Source organism: Elephas maximus, chromosome 3 (assembly GCF_024166365.1).
Source record: "Elephas maximus indicus isolate mEleMax1 chromosome 3, mEleMax1 primary haplotype, whole genome shotgun sequence".
Classification (NCBI taxonomy): domain Eukaryota; kingdom Metazoa; phylum Chordata; class Mammalia; order Proboscidea; family Elephantidae; genus Elephas; species Elephas maximus.
Genome location: NC_064821.1, coordinates 88,880,644 through 88,901,410, shown reverse-complemented (window position 1 = coordinate 88,901,410; position 20,767 = coordinate 88,880,644). Strand labels below are relative to the sequence as shown.

The 20,767-nt window shown below is 46.5% G+C and overlaps 1 protein-coding gene across 2 annotated transcripts; it reads left to right on the top strand.

Annotated features, from left to right (window-relative positions):
- The first annotated feature begins 243 nt into the window (after positions 1 to 243).
- LRRC41 (leucine rich repeat containing 41) lies at positions 244 to 20,706 on the top strand. 2 transcript variants are annotated; one of them, XM_049879179.1, is made up of 10 exons: positions 244 to 509; positions 4,837 to 4,923; positions 6,384 to 6,454; positions 14,468 to 15,611; positions 17,818 to 18,078; positions 18,586 to 18,750; positions 18,846 to 18,944; positions 19,507 to 19,629; positions 19,855 to 19,930; positions 20,023 to 20,706. In XM_049879179.1, the coding sequence occupies exons 1-10, from the start codon at positions 311 to 313 to the stop codon at positions 20,240 to 20,242; spliced, it is 2,445 nt and encodes an 814-aa protein (XP_049735136.1). In that variant the 5' UTR covers positions 244 to 310; the 3' UTR covers positions 20,243 to 20,706. The 2 variants fall into 2 exon arrangements, with proteins under 2 accessions (XP_049735136.1, XP_049735137.1); XM_049879180.1 differs by lacking the exon at positions 244 to 509 and adding an exon at positions 566 to 1,234 and having other exon boundaries at positions 20,023 to 20,704.
- The last annotated feature ends 61 nt before the right edge of the window (positions 20,707 to 20,767 follow it).

Here is a 20,767-nt window from a genome sequence, read left to right as displayed (position 1 = left end):
GTCGCGAACACACGCTCCGATTGGCATGTACTACGGGCCAAAGACCGGAGGCAGGGGTGGCTGGTACTTGCACCAGAGGAGTCTTTGCCAAGAAATATCCCCTTAGCCACGAAATACACAAATATATTAACCTATTATATTACTTAAAGTAGTAGTTCCTAATAGACTTGGGAAACATGCTGATTTCTTCGACGTTCCTTTAGCATAATTGCAATTCTTCCCCACATCGGTGATGAAGCCGTCCTAACTGCTGACCTTCTCAAGATGGCGGTCCGCTTGTGCCACCCTCGGGCTCGCGCACCTCCCCAAGATGGCGGCGCCCGAGGCCTGGCGCGCCCGGAGTTGCTGGTTCTGTGAGGTAGCGGCGGCAACGACCATGGAGGCCACGTCCCGGGAGGCGGCGCCAGCGAAGAGCTCGGCCTCGGGCCCCAGCGCTCCCCCCGCCCTGTTCGAGCTGTGCGGGCGGGCAGTGAGCGCCCATATGGGGGTTCTGGAGAGCGGGGTGTGGGGTAAGTCGCGGGGTGAGGGGCTACCTCTCGCAACAAGCGGGGGCGGCCCAGCCGCCGGGGGACGCGGGGGGCGAGGCCGGGAGGCCTGGGGCGAGGCCCAGCCCCGGGCAGTGGAAGCCAGACCGTCAGGCCGGAGCTTAAATTCTGTGACTGGCTGGACAGGATAGAGTAATGACGGAGACTAAATGAGCAGGTGAACCTGTACCGCGGCCTGGCTGGAGGGCGCAGAGGGTGAGGCCGGGGAGCCCAGAGGCCCGGGCTGGAGCGAAGCAGCCTGGGCCTCCACGACAGGCTGGAATGACGGACCGGGGCCTTGGGCACCGAACTGACATTCGGGCTGTGCCGGGCAGGGAAGTCGGATGTCGAACCGACCGGCCAGGATGGTCCAACTGCCGGGGGCGGGGGCCGAGGTTGGGAGGCTTGGCCTAAGGCAAAAAGGCCGGGCCGGGGGCCACCGAACGTGACTGACGGCCTGGGGCCTCGGGTATCTGCCTGACACACCACGGCTGCCGAGACTGCGGAGGCTAGGCAGATAGGCTGGGGGAATTGAAGAACGCGGGAATGGGGCTGGGGAAGAGGCCGAAAGGCTCGGGCGCCGGGGCCTGTCTGACGGCCCAAGGCTGAAGTGAGCGAACCGTGACCTGGGCCTCAAGTGCCAAACTGATGGAACGACTGACGAGCGGGCCGGACGGGGAGCGCCGGAGGCCACTCGGATTGGCCCGAGGGTGAGGAAGGGCCCAGAGCGAGTGAAGGGAGGCCCGGTGTGGGTCAGCGAAGGAGGGCGGCCGGAGTGATGGGCAGGCGGGAAGGGTCAAGGAGGTCCTAGGCCGGACGAGGGCCTGGGAATCGCGGACTGACGGGCTGGAATGGGAGGGGGGCGCGGCGCCTCTAGGAGGCCTTGGTCCGAACGGGAGTGAAAGGAGGCCCCAGGCCTGAGCATGGCGGGTCCAAATGGTCCGGCCTCGGTTGAGAGCGCCCGGACTGAGCAGCAAAGGTGGGCGGCCCTGGGCGCTGGGATAAGGGGCCAGGAAGGGCAGACCGACTAACAGGGCTAGTGGGGCTGGGAGTCTGGCTGGCTGGGTAACGGAGGAGAGGAGGCCTCCAGCCAGATGGAACTCGAGGAGGCTGGGCTGTGGGTTGTGAGCTGCCAGTCCTAGTCTAGCAGCTGATGAGGGAAAGAAACTCAGGTCTATGATTTGAGCACTGATAGTCAAAAGTTAAAGAGAGGAAAGTGAGGATTCAGGTAGAATGGGCCTGGTCTTACCGGGGACAAGGGAGGCCTTGGGCCTGCCAGACTAGTGGTGTGAGGGGGTGGGGTCCAGAGGCCAGTGCTGAAGTTGGATGAGGAGATCGCAGGCCAGGCTGAGCGCCTGGGTTAGGGGAGGGGGTGGCAGGAGAGCAGGCTGCCCCAGGCCTTGTGGGGGGCGGGGGATTCCAGGAGGAGGCCTCAGGGGTGGTTGCGTCTTTGCGTGGAGGAAGGTCCTGGTCAGATCAGGAGTGAGGGCCTGAGGGCCCTGGATGGGGAGTTTTGGTTAAACTGTAAGAAAGTGGATGTGGAGAAGAGGCCCCGGAATTTAGGGTTAGGGGCTCCAGGATAAGCCCCAAGGCTGTGGAGAGTAGCCCAGCGAGCCCTGGGAAGTATAGAGGCCCTTGGTGACGTGGGGGTAGAGCACCGATCCTGAAGAGGCCTAACTGCCTCGTGTACTAGGGGAAACTGCTAGAAGTCCTCAGGCCTGTGAGGAAAGGGGACTGCGGAAGCCCTATGTCGGTAGCTGAGGAGAAGGATCAGGCTGACCCAAGGGGAATGGGGGAAAATTTCCAGTGGATCTGGGCACAGGACTCAGAAAATTCCCAGGGAATGTAGAAGAAGGCTGTGTCAGCCTAGAGCTTCTGGGGTGCTGAACCTGGCTGGGGGATGGGGGGAGTGAGGCCCCAAGTTGGGAGGGGGGAAAGCATTAAAGATGTAAGCTGGAAGGAAGCAGAAAGGGTCTGGCTTAAGTGGGATGGAGAAAGGAAAGGAGTTTGTGGATAATAAGGCATGAGGATTCCTGTGATGGTGAGACCTGTTGCCATCAAGTCGATTCCGACTCATAGCGACCCTATAGTGTGATGGTGAGAGGGGATGGCTAAAGAGATCGAAGGGGGAAGGGGAATGTGGCTCTGGAGAAACCTCTTCTTCATTGCTTCTTCCCCTCTCCCACAATCAATTGATGTTTTACTGAATTTCCCTCTCCCTTTCTCCCCCCACCCCCACAACTGTAAAAAAAAAAAGACCAAACCCTTGTTGCTTTCAAGTCAATTCCTACTCCTAGTGACACCACTTGGTTGAGCCCTTAGCCAGGCTGAGAGGAAACAGGGAAGGAAGAGTTCCTATGGGCCTATAGCAGGTAAATGTTCACACACAAAAAAGCTGAATCAAGTAAGGCCTCTTAGGAGGTGTGTTAACAGAAACAAAAGAAAATACCCAAACCCATTGCCATCGAGCCAATTCCAACTTGTAGCAACCCTATAGGACAGAGTAGAACTGCCCCATATGGTTTCCAGGGAGCAGCTGGTGGATTTGAACTGCCAACCTTTTGGTTAGTAGCCGAGCTCGTAACCACTGTACCACAAGGCCTCTAGAGGCGTGCTAAGCAGTGCTATTTTGGAGGAAGGTCTCAGTGTGGGCTGACATCCGGGAAAGGCTTCCTGGAAGTAGTGGACTAGAATTATTTTGTGTAGGGAGAGAGGGAGAAAAGAGTGTGGAGAGGCAGCAGGAAAGGGACAATAAGAAAACTTAGCTATATGGGAAATGAGAGAGTAGAAGATGAGACCAGAAAGTAGGATAAGGTATGTCACAAAGGACCTTGAGTGTCAGGCTATGAAGTTGGACTTTATCTTGAGGGCAGTAGAAAGCCTTTGAAGGATTTTGAAGAGGGGATGGCATCACCAAGTACAGGATGGTGAAAACCTGAGATCAAGGAGAGCGATTAGGCTGTTGGAATAATTTAGATGAAAGTTGATGTGGCCAGTATTAAAGCTTTCATTCCGCAGGTAGATGAGTACCTACTATGTATAAAGAATTGTGCTAGACTCTTAGATATCAAGATTTGGTTATTCCACAAGTAAAGATAAAAGGAGAATGGAAGTTTTAAAAGACTTTCCTTAGATATGGTATAGTCCAATCTTAGACCTATTATTGGCAGGACAGAAGTGCTATTATTGACAGGATAAGAATAATAATAGACAACATTTAGTGAGTTTATTTTGGCTAGGCAATGCCTTAAGCAAATTATAAGCGTGATCTTTAATTTTCACGACAGCCCCATGAAGTAGTTATTATTATTCCTATTTTAAACTTGAGGAAACTGAGACTCAAAGAGGTTAAATAATTTGCCCAGGGAATTACAGTCAACTCACAGTCAACTGTAGAGACCAAGCCCTTCATCCACTTTACTATTCTGCCTCTCAGAACTAGGGAAGTTGGCAGGAGCAGGGTTTTTTTTTTTTTTTTTAATGTGTTGAGTTTAGAGGGTGTAGAGCCTAACTATGTCTCTTCATAGGAAGGTACTAGTTCGGGGTATACTGGGGGTCCAAAGGATGGAAGTGGTCAATCTGGAAGAGTGGAAAGGGGAAGTCAGTAAAGACATGTGATACTTTAAAGATGAGTACTTGATATGCTGGAAGTGGCAAGGACATTCCTGGCAGAGAGAATAGCATGAGCAAAGACACAGAGGCACAAAGCATAACATGTTAGGTAAAGGAAAAAAGTGGTTTTGTGCTAATGAAAAGTAGGAGGCAGAGCAGGGAGCTGGAGAAGTTAATAAAAAACCAAAAAACCAAACCCAGTGCCGTCGAGTCGATTCCGACTCATAGCGACCCTATAGGACAGAGTAGAGCTGCCCCATAGAGTTTCCAAGGAGTGCCTGGCGGATTTGAACTGCTGGCCCTTTGGTTAGCAGCCGTAGCACTTAACCACTACGCCACCAGGGTTTCCGGAGAAGTTAATAGGGTCCAGATTTTGAAGGACCTTTTTACTACACATCTGCGTCCTTAATACAGAATGATTCATTCTGCTCAGGCAGCGGTGAACTGGCCAGCTCCTAAATGAGTACACCGCTTGCTTTGTGGAGTTATCTCAGCCTTGAAGAAGTGTATGCCCCTGAAATTCCAGCAGCCAACTAAATGGCTGAAGATAAGTGCATCAGAGTTTGGAATAGACTTAGGTTAGCTTCTACAGGCTCCATTTGTCAAATGAAAAATCTGCCCTTCTGTTTTCCTTTCCAGTAGGGTACATAATATTTGGAACACTGGGGAAAAAAATAAAATTTGTGTTTTGGTTTTGTAGCCCTCCCAGGCCCAATACTTCAAAGCATCTTACCTCTGCTCAATATATATTACTTGGAGAGGATTGAGGAAACTGCCCTCAAGAAGGGTAAGTAACTTTTCTGTCTCTTTCTCAGTTACTGATTATAAGCAAGGCACCATGATGTTCTTAGGTAAATATTACACCTATCTGATACCTGCCTAGAACTTCATGCTTTTCAAAAAGTACCCTTATGATTTGTTTTCTTGGTTTTGAGGTTTAGGGTCATGGTTTCGAGGGACATCCTAATCAATTGGCCTAATATTGTTTCTCAGTACTTCTCTTCTACCTCCTAGTTCATTGTGTAGCATCTGGGGCCTTAAAAGCTAGCAAGCAGCCATCTGAGATAGAACAATTGGTGTCTATTCACCTGGAGCAGCAGAGGAAGAAGGAGAGTCAGGAATCAGAGGAGGAAATTGAATGAGGAAGTAGAGTGCATGTCTGGTTGCTTCCATGAACAGCTGCCTCCTTGGCCATGTACCGGAACTGGATGGTGTCCGACTACCATTCCTGAAAGTTTTGTTCAAGGATTCTATAAAAAAATCCTGATCAAAAGGGGGAAAATGCAGAGCAGAATTTTAAATTCTCAGTGGAATCCAGACTTTCTGGAGCTATTGAGTCTAGATGAATCCCTGAAACTATTGCCTTGAGATAATCTTTAAACTTTAAGCCAAAACTATCCCCTAAAATATTCTTTGGACCAAAAAAGTTTATCTTAGTAAAGTATGTCTGCCTTGAGCATTGTTCTCTATTAAAGAACTATGTAAGGCCAAATTCACAATGACAACTCAAAAAGTTGCATGGGACCCTTAGGGGGCAATGAGTTTAAGATAATGGAGGTGGAATAATTTGGAAAAGGACAGCAAAAATGGTAGCACAGCTTGAAGAATGTAATCAGTGTCACTGAACTGTACGTGTAGAAATTGTTGAAATGGTGTACCGTTGGCTGTGTATATTTTCACCAAAATAAAACAATTAAAAAAAAAAATACCCTTACACCTTTCTTACCTAATTCCTCAGTGTCCAGTGAAACACAGGGCAAGTATCTGAATCCTATTACACTGATAAAAGTAAGAAACAGGCACACCGCAATTAGTAACAATTCAGAACTAGAACTCAAATGTTCTGAATCTTAGTTTTTTTATTTTACTAAGCTAACTCCCAAACTCCCCATTGTACATGCCTGTTAATAGCTAACATTTATGTAATCCTGTGTGCCAAGCACTGTCCTAAGCACTTTATGTGGAGGAATTCATTTACTCATTTAATATTTTCAGCAACACTATAAAATAGCTGCTGTTAACTACATTTCACAGATGAGGAAATTGAGGTACAAAGAAATTAAGTAACTTGTCCAAAGTCACACAACTGGAAAGTAGTGCTGCTGATACTGAAACCCGAGCCAGTGCTCTTAACCATTCTGCCATTATTGCTCCTGTGAACCCAGAGAAGGACAGCATGAAAAGCTGGCTTACTTAACTCATTGTGGCCAGGAAGCAGCCAAGTAAGTGTGGTATTTCTCCCTACAGGCCTCTCCACTCAGGCCATATGGCGCCGGCTCTGGGATGAGCTGATGAAGACGAGGCCTTCCAGTTTGGAGGTAAGTTCAGGTGCCAGGTAAAACTCTGGCCTGACTTTGAACAGTGAAAGGAGGACTAGCACACATACACGAGCTGGGCACTGCTAAAGTGTAGGAGCAGGGATGAAATGGATTTAGGTAGGGGGCTCTGATGGCTTGTCACAGGGTTCTGACCCATTTGGCATTTGTCACTGACTTGTTTGCCTGCTGTGTTTGCAGGTGACACAAAACAGGGAAGGGTAGTGATCACAAGGGATGTCAGAACCAGGATTCATAGAGGTCTTGACAGGGCTGGAGCCATGGCCAGTCCAATAAGATGAAATTTAACTGGATTTGGTTAAATATTCACTCAAATCTAAAAACTTCCAATTGCATGGCCTTAGGATAGGGAGTGAGGGGCCTGGCTTAGCAGCAACTTTATACAAAAGATTTAGGGGGTTTAGTCAACAATGTCCTGAAGCCACTCATAATGACTATATTCTGAGCTATGTGAACTGATGTAAATATAATATAGGCCAAATGACAAGGGAGATGATAGTCCTGACTAGCTCTGCAGTGGTCATGCTACCCCTGGAGTGTGGAGCAAGAAGTCAAAGGCCCAGCATGTGGGCCACATTTGGAAGACTGAAGAAGGGAAAACTTGGGGAGCATGAACTGTCTTAAATATTTCAATGATTGTCACATGAAAGAAGGACTGATAGACTTGTTCGGGGTGAAAGAAGGAAGATAAATTTTTGATAAACTAAAGGTAGAACTTTTAAACTCTTTGAGTTTACCAGTGATGAAACAAGCTAGTTCCAGAGATAATAAGCTTTCCATCACTAAGCATTCAAATAGAGTCTGGATACCTACTTGACACAAGAGTATTATTGAGGGAATTCAAGCATTAGAAGAGGGATTAGACAAGATGAACTTTAGGGCTCCTTTCAACCCTGAGATTCTATTATTCATTGATTCAAACAAACTCACTGAAACTCTCATTTAAGCAGAGGTTATTTTACACTCCATAATTAGGTGACAGGACTGATTTAGTTCAGTAAATATTTATTAAAACTTAAAATGTACCAGATCTTATGCTAGATATTGGAAATACAGTTCCTAAGCTTGAGGAGCTACCAATTTAGTGGGGAAGTCTACAAACCAATCCATCACAGTATTGTAGGATAAATGATGTAATAGAGGGTAGCAAGGAGGCTCAGAAAGAAGGAAGCATGAGAGACTTTCCAAGGAAATAGTATTTGAACTGGGCCTTGAATGTTGAATGAGGCCAGATGACAACAGCTAGCATCAGGAACTGGAGATTTACTTTTTTGGGGTGCACTGGGTTCAATAATATTCAGCCCTATATGCTTCAGCTTTTCTACTTCCAGATCTGGACTCTGACCCCTGAAGTTCAGGATGATGACACTGAGGCCTGGCAAAATCCTCAGGCACTATGTACAGGAGTTAGGCCTTAGGAGAAAGAGAAGTGGGCTCCAGAATGTTAGAAAACAATAAAGACTTTCTGCCGCCTTTAAAGAAACATCTTAACTCACTTTGTTCCGATGTTTCCCAAACGGTATGGTTGACCAGCAGGTAATAGAGATTGTAAAATCTTTCTCTTGAGGAAAACTTTCATTTCCCAACATTATCTCAAGCTACCTGGAAAAGAATGTTTGTTATCCTCTTTTCCTGGCTCAGCATTTCAGAACATCCAAAAGGCCTCAGGCTTGGTGGTCCAATAGCCACTTAGGCAGAGGTCCTTAGAGCATATTCAAAGGGTGTCTTCTTCTGCTTCCCACTTTTGCATGGCAGTAATCCTTACCGTATTCATAATTTTAAAAAAGAACACTTATTAGGTGCCTGCTCAGTTCGACACTATGCTAGTCTCTAGGGATACAATGGTAAGCAAGATAGCTATAGCCCCTGACTGCTTTCAAAGCAGTAATATTTCAAAGTGTGTAGTACTAGTGTGTGTAAACAGAGATCTGTAGACTAGAATAGATACTCCAGAGACAAAGCAGTGGGGAAATAAAGGATTATTCAATAAGTGGATCTCTAGCAATTGGTTAGCCATTTGGAAAAAATAAAGTTAGAGCCTCACTTTACAATATACTCCAAAATAATTTTTTTTTTTTTTTTTTGTGCTTTAGATAGTTTATAGAGCAAGTTAGTTTCTCATTAAACAATACACATTGTTTTATGACATTGGTTGCCAACCCCATGATGTGTCAACACTCTTCCCTTCTTGATCTTGGGTTCCCCATTTCCATTCCAGCTTTCCTGTCCCCTCCTTCTTTCTCATCCTTGCCCCTGGGTTGGTATGCCCATTTAGTCTCATATGCATGGTTGAGGTACATGTATTATTGTTTGTTTTATGGGCCTGTCTAATCTTTGACTGAAGGGTGAACCTCAGAAGCGACTTCAGTACTGAGTTAAAAGGGTGTTAGGGGGCCATACTCGCAGTTTCACCATTCTGTCAGACCAGTAAGTCTGATCTTTTTCTGTGTTTGAATTTTGTTCTACATTTTTCTCCAGTTCTGTCTGGGACCCTCTATTGTGATTCCTATCCAAAATAGTTTTTATGTTTCCAGGGAGTAGCTGGTGGATTCAAACTACCAACCTTCTGGTTAGCAGCCACGCTCTTAAGCAGTGCACCACCCAGGCTCCAAAGATTAAATTGTAAAAAGTAAAAACACAAAGAATAAAGGTGACTAGTTTTTTTTTGTTTTTTAGTTATCTCATCTCAAGATGGAGAAAGAATGCTAATTATTAAATGTGCATAACCAAAAAAGAAAATACGGACATACTTGACCACATAAAACGTCAACTCTATGAAAAAATGTTTTAAAGGCAAATAAACTGGAAAGAATGTTTGCAACAATATTTGCAAAACAAAGGAATTCAGAGCATAAGATGAGCATCCTACTAGAATTAAGTTTTTTTTTACTTTTTTTTTTTAATTGTGCTTTAAGTGAAAGTTTACAAATCAGTCCATCTCTCATACAAAAATTTATATACACCTTGCTATGTACTCCTAGTTGCTCTCCCCCTAATGAGACAGCACACTCCTTCTCTGCACCCTCTAATTCCATGTCCATTCAGCCAGCTCCTGTCCCTTTCTGCCCTCTCATCTCCCCTTTAGACAGGAGCTGCCCCATAGTCTCATGTATCTACTTGAGCCAAGAAGCTCACTCCTTACCAGTGTGAGTAAAGATTTTGACAAGTCACAAAATATATAAAAATCCAGTAAAGTGAAAAATGTTCAATCTCATTAATAATAAAAAATGGAAAAAAGTAAGATTTTACCTCTTAAGTTAGTAAAAAAAATTTGTTTTTGTTTGTTTTGGTTTTAACAGAATTCCTAAGGTTGGCCAGGGGTAGGTAAAGCTTGCATTTTAACATGCTGTTGGTGGGAGCAGAAATTGTTATGACTTTTTTGGTGGACAATTGGATGATATTTGTCGAGACTTTAAAATGTTCAAATTTCACCTAGAATTTGCAGTGTACAAAAACTGAGATACTCATGAAGATTTACTTCCGGATGTTCATTACAATAAAGTTTAATATCAAAAAGCTAGAAACAATTTAAATAGTCAACAATACAGGAATTATTAAATTATGGTACATCTATATTTTCAAAACATTAATAAAATGATACTCTAAAACTGTTTAAAGACATGGTGGTACAAATGTTTAATAACATGGTACAATGTTTAAAAAAGCAAAAAATGACTCAGCATTTGGAACTGTTCAGAGTTGTCTCAGTGCTCTAAAAACAAGTGTACGTGGTTATTCACATATACGCAAATGCTCCAAAGAGTTGGTGGTGGGTTTACACATGATTTTTGGTTTATTTCTCCACAACCAGTATTTCTGTTATCAGAAAAATAACAATGATAAATAGGTCAGGAACATTTGCTGGTTCTAGTTTAGTACAGGAAAATATTTAGCCCTCCCTAGTTTAAATGTTTGTACTCCTCCTCCATGACCGGTACCTGAGTTGCCAGCCCACTGAGGATGGGCCAAGGATTTTTTGGTAGACAAATGTCACTTTACCTTATTGGTGGTGTCTCATTCCCCTTACCCTCATATATTTGAATCACTTTGCATTGTTTGGGCAGTAGTGTACAAATCCATAAAATGAGTGACTTAGATTAGAATTGCTGTCTGCTCATGCATTAATTTGTGAGAAAGAAGCCATTGAGAGTTATATGTATTCAGTTAGCCCTCACAACTCCGTAACATAGGTATAGTTATCTTCCTCACTTCACAACGAAACTGAGACTGAAAGGTAAAGTGACTTGCGGAAAGTTATAGTCAATGAATGGCAGACTCAGGATTCAAACTGAAGCTGTCTAGCTCTGGAATACATGCTCTGAATCACTGTACCATGCTGCTTCTCACTGCAGTTATCATATGCCTGGGATGTTCCAGTTTTAAATACTGTCTCCCATTATCTTCATCAACCATTAAGATGTCTGAAAAAATTCCAATATTTATTTAAACTACGTTTCTCTCATGCCTTTTAAGGCTAGAAGCAACCACAGTCTTGGTTCATTTTGTCCTGACAGATTTCAGGGCCAGATCTTACAATGACCACCTGACCAGAGCACTTGGGAGGCTGAAGCCTTGCTCGGGTCACCTGCAAGTATTTTTCATGGCTGTGGGTGGGCCAGCAAAGGTGTAAGAAAAGTGCTAGAGTAAGAGAACACCTAAAGGACTCAGGCACTCTCTGCCTCTCCACTCAAGGCTGGATTTGGTTGCCAGGTATTTTTTCCTGCTGCCCTAATGCCTCTGCACTTCTGGTAATGAGAGGCCCTTCTGTTGCTGCCATGCAGTTAGCTCAGACATGAAGTCATTCCCAGTTATTACCACAGCAGGCAGGGTCTGGGGAGTAACTAGGGCAAAAACCAAAAACCAAACCGGTTGCCCTCTAATCTATTCTGACTCATAGCGACCCTATAGGACAGAGTAGAACCGCACCATATGGTTGCCAAGGAGCACCTGGTGGATTTGAACTGCTGACCTTTTGGTTAGCAGCTGTAGCTCTTAACCACTACACCACCAGGGTTTCCAACTAGGGTAAAGAGAATGACATTTAACAGAACCTGGGCCAGCAGAAAGGTGATGGCTGGGTCCTTCCTGTCCTTGCACCCAGCCATCACCTTCTGCCAGGAACCTCAGGCATAAACTAAGGGTTATTCTAGCATGAGGAAATGCATAGAGGCAGGATAAGCACCAAAGAGAAATGTCTTTTAGTCTCAGGAAACTTCGGCCCCCCACTACCTTTGCTTCAGGCTGAAAAGTGTCCTGCTTAACAAGCTCTGCCTCTGTCAAGCCCATTTCACATTGTCCATCTGGGCTAATTATTATAATTTGCCAAAGCAGCAGTAATAGGTAACATTTACTTTGTATTTTAAAATTTACTAAGTGCTTTCACTTGTACTCAGTCTTCATAAAAACCCTGTCAAACATGTGGTGGTATACATACTTCACAGAAGAGGGAGGAGATTCAGAGAGGTCTAGGGTAGAGGGGCAGAGCTGGGACCTTTATTGAAGCCAGCAGACTTTCTACTACACCTTAGGAGAGGACGAGGACTTAGGGATAGTATTGAATTAGAAACTCTGGAGCCTGGTATCTTTGTCTTAGTGTGTCCTTTTGGGGTAGATAGTAGTCATTCTTCACCTTTACATCTGAAGAGGTTTTTGATGTTTTTTGTTTTGTTTTTTTAAGATGCCTGGACCTCACCACAGCTGTAACATAACAGAATCACCAAGTCTAGGAATCTGCTTTATGAATTTTGAAAAAGAAAAGCTCCACAGGAAATTCTGATATGCTTCAAAGGTTGAGAACAGGGTCTTTGAACCAGTTCGTTTTGTTTTGGCCCCTGCTGAGAATTTTCATTTCCACCCCCAGATACACTGAATCAATATACATTTTCACAAGATCCCCATTAGAACGTACATAAGAATCACCTGGTTGAGAACCACTTGCATTCAGATTTCTTCCAAACGTATCAGAATAGTCTTATGTCCCATATCCATCAAAGCACATAACTTACCTTGGAGGAAACACAGGTTTGGTCCCTGCTCCCCAGGAGTTTCTAATTTGGGTGGGATAATACATACATGGGCAGAGACTGAACACCATGAGACAGTGTCTGCCAGCTGCCAACAACTTAGACCTGAGTAGTCAGAGTATCAAAGCGGGGGTGAGGAGCAAAACTAGGGCTTTGAACTGGTCCATTAGGGTTTGGCCCTCTGCTGAGAATTTGAATTTGCACCCCAGATATAACAACAACAACCACAAAAAAAAAAACCTGTTGCAGTCAAGTCTACTCCAACTCATAGCAACCCTATAGGACAGAGTAGAACTGCCCGATAGGATTTCCAAGGAGTGGCTGGTAGATTCGAACTGCCAACCTTTTGGTTAGCAGCTGAGCTCTTAACCACTGTGCCACCAGGGTTCCACCCCAGATATCTACATTTTAACATAAGAATCAGCCTTCAGTATGGGTTACACCTCAACATAAAACAAAAATCCTCACAACTGGACCAATAAGGAACATCATGATAAATGGAGAAAAGATTAAAGTTGTCAAGGATTTCATTTTACTTGGATCCACAATCAACACCCATGGAAGCATCAGTCAGGAAATCAGATGATGTCTTGCATTGGGCAAATCTGCTGCAAAAGACCTTTGAAGTGTTGAGAAACGAAGATGTCACCTTGAGGACTAAGGTGCACCTGACCCAAGCTGTGATGTGTTCATTCGCCTCACATGCATGGAAAAGCTGGACAATGAATAAGGAAAACCGAAGAAAGATTGATGCCTTTGAATTACGGTGTTGGCAAAGAATATTGAATATACCATGGACTGCCAGAAGAATGAACAAGTCTGTCTTTGAAAAAGTACAACCAGAATGCTCCTTGGAAGCAAGGATGGTGAGGCTTCGTCTTAGGCACTTTGGACATGTTATCAGGAGAGACCAGTCCCTGGAGAAGGACATCATGCTTGGTAAGGTAGAGGGTCAGCAAAAAAGCAGACCCTGAAAGAGATGGTTGACACTGGCTGCAACAATGGGCTCAAACATGTCAACAATTATGAGGATGGCCCAGGACTGGGCAGCATTTCCTTCTTTTGTACATAGGGTCACTATGAGTCAGAACCAGCACCTACCACCACCAAGTTCTGGTTCAGTATATCTGGGGTGGAAATGCAAATTCTCAGCAGGAGGTCAAAGTCGAGCTGGTTCGTTTATGCCCTGAGCAAAACAGCCTCAAAGAGTAGAACATTAGACTTCTTAATGGTCTGCCAATAGAGAGGATTTCTGGCAGATGTAGGAAAGGACATAGAAGGCAGGTTTGGGTCAGTGAGGTGACCTATTTTCCAGAGTAAAGCATTCACATGAGCAAGATGCGGGACATGAGAAAGCTTCTCAGTGAGGCAGAGCCTATATCGTGGAGGGCTTTGCCAGCCAGGCTAAGGAACTTCAAATTAGTGATGAGACACTGGGAGTTTTTAAGGCAGAATAGTGTGACCAAAGTGGTGTTTTACAAAGATGAATCCAGTGGGCTTATGCTAATTAATTGGGGAAAGGCAAAGGGGGATGGGAAGAGCAGTCAGGAAAACTAATGAAGTGGTCAGCTGTGAAGTGATGAGGGCTGAACAGAGGTGGTGGAAAGTTGAGATCAGGTTCTAGAAGCAAACATGGAAGGAAGAGTTTATAGGATTTGCACCATAGCAAAAGAATGTGAGCTCTGGATCCAGATTTCCTGAGTTCAGATCTTGATTCTACCACTTGCATGTATAACCACAGGTAATAACCTCTTTATGCCTCATTTTCTTACATGTCGAATGGGGCCGATAGTAATACATATCTCAAAGTTGTGAAGATTAAATGAATTTATATAATTTAGAATGTTGCCTGGCCTGTAAGTGCTCAGTAAATAGCTATTGGAAGGGGGAGCAACTCAAAGGAAACTAGGATGACATCTCCATGGATAGTACTCCTAGTATCACAGCTGTCTGGCATGTTCTCTGTTTTCAGAGCGTCACCTGTTGGCGAGCCAAGTTTATGGAGGCCTTTTTTTCCCATGTTCTACGTGGGACCATTGATGTGTCCTCTGACAGGCGTCTTTGTGACCAGCGCTTTTCACCTCTTCTGCACAGCTCGCGCCATGTTCGGCAGCTCACCATATGTAACATGCTGCAAGGTGCAACTGAGCTGGTGGCTGAGCCCAACCGCAGGGTTCTGGAGACCTTGGCCAGTTCCCTGCATACCCTCAAGTTCCGCCACCTGCTGTTTTCTGATGTGGCCGCTCAGCAGTCACTTCGACAGCTGTTGCACCAGCTCATTCACCATGGAGCTGTCAGCCAGGTGTCACTGTACTCCTGGCCTGTGCCTGAGTCAGCCCTTTTCATCCTTATCCTCACTATGAGTGCTGGCTTCTGGCAGCTGGGCCCTGGTGGCCCACCCTGCCGTCTCTGTGGAGAAGTCTCCCGAGGCCGTGCCCCATCCCGAGATGAAGGGTCCCTCTTGCTAGGCTCACGCCGGCCTCGCCGGGATGCTGCTGAGCGATGTGCTGCAGCCCTGATGGCCACTCGGCGGAAGAATGAAGCCAAGCAGGTGCCCAGACCTGTACCTGCCACTCGGGTAACACGCCGGAGCACACAGGAGAGCCTGACAGCAGGTGGGACAGACCCTAAGAGGGAGCTGCACCCTCCAGCCACCTCCCAGGAAGCTCCTGGGACCAGGCGTCCACCCTCTGCTCCAGCTGCCACCTCCTCTGCCTCTGCCTCCTCATCCACGTCTTCATCCAAACGGGCTCCAGCTAGCTCAGCCCCACAGCCTAAGCCCCTAAAGCGTTTCAAGCGAGCTGTAGGGAAGAAAGGTGCTCGCACCCGTCAGGGGTCTAGTGCAGAGTCTGAAGACCTGTATGACTTTGTTTTCATCGTGGCTGGCGAGAAGGAAGATGGCGAAGAGATGGAAATTGGGGAAGTGGCTTGTGGAGCTTTGGATGGGTCAGATCCCAGCTGTCTGGGCCTTCCAGCACTGGATGCCTCCCAACGATTCCGAAGCATCTCCACCTTGGAGCTATTCACAGTTCCACTCTCCACAGAGGCGGCTCTGACACTGTGTCACCTGCTGAGCTCCTGGGTGTCTCTGGAGAGCCTCACACTCTCCTATAATGGTGAGTTCCCTGGAGGGGCAGGGATTGGGCCTGGGTCTCATGCCCAAACCTGTGTGGAAGAATTGGGAGGATGACCAGGAAACTGGACAAGTGGCCCTCCCTGTCTCACAGGCTTGAATTATGGTTGGAAGCAGGGGTACCTGAGATTCAGTGACATGATCAGCTGGAATATGGACGGGTACATGATAGATGTGGTAGGCAATCTAAGGGAGGGTGGGAGATTGTACATGCAGGTCCAGCCAGGGCTCGATAGGATCCCATCAGTCATATCAAAGCCACTGTATAGAGGAGGAGAAACAGGACAGACTTTATCCGACTAGCAACCTGCAAGGCAATCCTCGGTCCTCTCGCACCTGAACTCTAGCTAAATCCAGCAATTTGCCTAGGTTGCTGGGCACTGCTGGAGAAAAATCACACAACTATGCACATTGGTGCTACTAAATATTCATGGTCATCAACCTGTTATGAACCCTTACTGTGCTTATAACATCAGCTCCCATTTCTACTCTGCCATTTCCAAATTCTTTTCCTTTTCCTCTCAATGGATTACCTCATCTACTTCACAGGGAAAATAGTAGCCATCACACATGAACTCCTGCAACTTAACTGTTTAAAAACCTATAAACTCTGCTAAATCTATACTCACACTTTCTTCTTTTACAATGAAAGAGATTGCCATCTTAACTAACGCTAATATTTTTACCTGTGCTCTGGATCCATTCCCTCCCACATTCTTAAAGAAGCTTGTTTCTCAAATTTCTTAATAGCTAACTTTTATATACCGCTTAGTATGTGTCAGGCAAATTTTAAGTACTCCACATTAACAACTCTATAAAGTTAAGTGACTTGCCCAGGATAACCTAGCTAGTAAATTAGAGACAGGAATTAAACCCAGGCAGCCTGGCTTCAGAATCCATGCTTTTAAACTACTATTTATGCCACCTCTCTTCTCTCCAGTCTCTTGCCCGTCAGCATTTACACATATTCAGGCCTCCACCAAAAACAATTACCACCACCGCCTCCCTAGTGTAGGGAATCCCATATTCCCCACCTACTGTCCTGTTCTCTCCAGCCCTTCACAAACCTGAATAATCTGTACTGCTGTCTCCACTTCACTCACAGCCCACGTCAGCCTCACCTCCACCCTCACCACTGCATTGAAAAGGACCTAGGTTACCTCCTTGTGGGTAAGTCCGATACAGGGAGACCCTGGGTTATGAATGTCCAGCTTACAGACTTCACTTTGCCCTTTAATATTATGTAAATTTTTCCTCACTTTGAAACAATGCAACAAATTCTTCATCACAACCATCTTCACTTGCTGCACATGCAGCTTTTAAATCAATGAAAAGCCTTCGAGCCTTTTCTTACACTAAAGACTATTTAAGAACCATATGCCCATATGCACCTGTTCACTTACCTACAAATTCTTAAAGACACAGGAACGGATCTCATTCATAACCTAGGGACTGCCTGTATATACTTTTCAGGCTTTGTCTTACATTAATTCTTGGCAGCCTCTGCTATTATTAAAAGCATTGTCTTCCTGAAATACTCGCATTTCTACTACCTTAAACTCTTCTTTTTCTCATCCTTCTCTGGACATTTCTTAGGTCCTTGTCACACTCCTGCTGTTTTCAGGTGCTCCCCATGACCTACAGATGAGACCATCTCTTTAGCTTAGTTTTCAGGACCTTCTACAATATAAGCACCACATTCCTGCCCTCCAGAGTTGTTTCCTGAGCCCCAACCTAGCCAAACAGGTCCCCCACTCATGCTTATACTCACAGCTGTGACCCTTGACTGTCTTCTCCCTCTGTCCAAAATTTCCTTTATTTAAGGCCCACCTCCTTCAGGAAGCTATTCAGAACTCAGAAACCCAGAGACCTCTGCTGTTGTCTGGGCCTATCATTCAGCCAGTATCCATATGCTGCCCTACCATAGCCTATCTTCTATTTTGTGACTGTGCCCTGCTAATGCTTCTTGAGGAAATGGCCCAGTACAGTGGCACCAGTTTTCTGGTTACCTGAGAAAAAAGCGAGACAGTGGATGAGTAATTCAATAGATAAACTGATCCAGCGCTGAAGAGAGTAAGGAAGTAGTCAATAGAAATACTCGGAATTGTCTCTGAACATTACCCATGCACAGCTTTGTTCCTGCTGATGCCCCCACACGACTCTAACCTAATCTCTCTCTCCTGCTATAGGTCTGGGCTCTAACATCTTCCGCCTGCTGGACAGCCTGAGGGCCCTGTCAGGCCAGGCTGGATGCCGTCTCCGTGCCCTGCATCTCAGTGACTTGTTCTCGCCACTGCCTATCCTGGAGCTGACACGTGCCATTGTGCGAGCCCTGCCCCTGCTGAGGGTCCTCTCTATTCGTGTCGACCACCCCAGCCAGCGGGACAACCCAGCTGTGCCAGGGAACACAGGGCCTCCTAGCCATATAATCGGGGATGAAGAAATACCAGGTGAAGCATTGTGCATGCATGTCTCTTTCTACACAAATGTGCATTTGTGTGAGGAAGAGGAACCTCCAATCCAGACCTGCCACCATTCATTCTTGGAGTATCTAGATTATGCTCCCCGTTTACAGCCTGCCATTTTTTTTTTAAGATAACCTTGTGCTGGACAGGGCCCAGATCATCATAAACCACTAGGGAGTGACCACAGCAACTCATTCTCCAGAAAAGGGGTCTGAATTGGCTGGATTAGGTACCCCCTGCTCCATGCACCCTTAGTTCCTGTATGTTTCCAATCCGACCACTTGGGATATTTTATTTGGTCGTGTCTTTGTGGACTAAAAGCTCCATAAGGGCAAGGGGCAAATCTTATATTTAGTGCTCTACTCCCAGAGCCTAGCACAGTGCCTAACATAGGCACTCAAGGACAGGTACTTAGATAAATGATTTATTAGTGAATCCCTTAAGGAGTGAGGTAGAGATAGCCAGCTGGAATCTTCTCTCTATCATACTCAGAAAACTGCCTGGAGCAGTTGGAGATGGGGTTTCCACGAGGAGCCCAGCCAGCCCCACTGCTCTGCTCTGTACTGAAGGCTTCAGGTTCTCTGCAGCAGCTGTCCCTGGATAGCGCCACCTTTGCTTCTCCCCAGGATTTTGGGCTTGTGCTACAGACACTCAAAGGTAGGACTCAGCCAGAATGGTGAAAGCAGGGTAGGTGGGAACCTTGCATTGTTCTCTGGCAAAGCTAAGGCCTATGGCCTCTGCCTCCCATTCAGAGTACAACCTAGCCCTGAAGAGGCTGAGCTTCCACGACATGAATCTGGCTGACTGTCAGAGTGAGGTGCTCTTTTTGCTACAGAACCTGACTCTTCAGGGTGAGTTCCCCATCCAAGACCTGGAACATTCCTGGGTTCTCATTGTGGCTGTGCTCCCATCTCACTGAGCAAACCACTGCTTCTTGTTCTTGTGTTTTCAAGTATAGAATGGATATAGAACCTACATGACCTTCCTTCTGAAAGGCCCAAAATTCACCTTCTCTGTTGAACATAGGAAATTACTGTTAGTGTTTCACCCAGAAGTTTTTCTTACCTTTCAGGGGCTGACAAAAATGGTGGTCGTGAGGAGGAATAAAAGTGCTGTGCCAGGCTCCCCTTCTAGACTTCCATAGAGGGTGGTCAGTGGTCAAAGGATAGGGGGAAAAAGGAAGTGAATGGAGAATTGGTCATGCAGAGGACTTACCTACAGTGAACATCTAGGCTCAATTTCAAGTTTGAATTCTGATTTAGTTCCAGCCCTCCTTGGGGTCTTGGACAAATTCCTTTCACTTTCTGAGTCCCCATAACATGTTCACACCCCCTATTAGGGCCAACTGGAAGGGGAGGGGCAGTACCAGTCCTAATGCAGCCATCAGAATATACTGTTAATTTCTCTTGACAGAGATTACCTTCTCCTTCTGCCGTCTGTTTGAGAAGCGCCCAGCCCAATTTCTGCCTGAGATGGTTGCTGCTATGAAGGGCAACTCCACACTGAAGGGCCTTCGGCTGCCAGGGAACCGCCTGGGTGGGGACTGGGCCCTAGGGAGGGGGAGGGGGAGAGGCCTTTGACCCAGAAACTCACTGGATGGGGCATGGACCTCTCCACGCAGAGCACGGGGGTAGGAACATAAATATTTGTGTATTGGGGATTTGGGAATTGGCAGGGCCACTTCTCTGCAGTCAGAGTTGGGCTGGGATACCTTGATCCATGTTTTTGGGTGGAGGTAACAGATACTTCTCTCCTACCCAGGGAATGCTGGCCTGCTGGCCCTAGCGGATGTTTTCTCAGAGGATTCATCTTCCTCTCTTTGTCAGCTAGACATCAGGTACACAGGGAGGGGCCCAGGGATGGGGCTGCAGGGGCACAGACCAGGGATTAGTTGCTTCCTGGGTATCTAATCCATCTCGCCCCCACCAGCTCCAACTGCATCAAGCCAGATGGGCTTCTGGAGTTCGCCAAGCGGCTGGAGCGCTGGGGCCGTGGAGCCTTTGGTCACCTGCGCCTCTTCCAGAACTGGCTGGACCAGGATGCAGTCACAGCCAGGGAAGCCATCCGGCGGCTCCGGGCCACCTGCCATGTGGTTAGCGATTCATGGGACTCATCCCAGGCCTTCGCGGATTATGTCAGCACCATGTGATGGGGCCCGTACCTTGCAGGCCCATGCTCAGTACCGTCAGCTTGCATGGGCTTGAGGCATGGGCTGCCCAGAACCCCCAACCACCAACTCTTTCTCCTTCTGTCACTATTTCCTCTTCTTCCCTTCTTCCCCTGTACTGAGGTCCTGGAGGCCTTGACGCAGCCCAGCAAAGGCATTCCAAAGTTGAGTTCAGACCCTCTGGGCCCCGCTCAGTACCCTGGGCCAAGAGGTTACAGTGGTCATCACATTTGCTGAGAACAGCCCTCCTCTCCCTGCCCCAGGGTTCCTGCCTTCCCTCTTCAAGCAGGTACACAGGCTTTAGAGAAGTGTAGGAGTGCCCACTACCAGACCTCTTCCCTGCTGGGCTCATTATGCTGCTCCCAGGCCTCAGTCCCTTTCATACCTTTATTCCTTTCTTTTTTTTAACCAAAAAAGTTTTCTTATAAAATAAATTTTGGGCAAACATCATGCAGCCCTTCTTGATGATTCTTCTCCCAGAGAACAAAATGAAGTAGAACCCTGTGT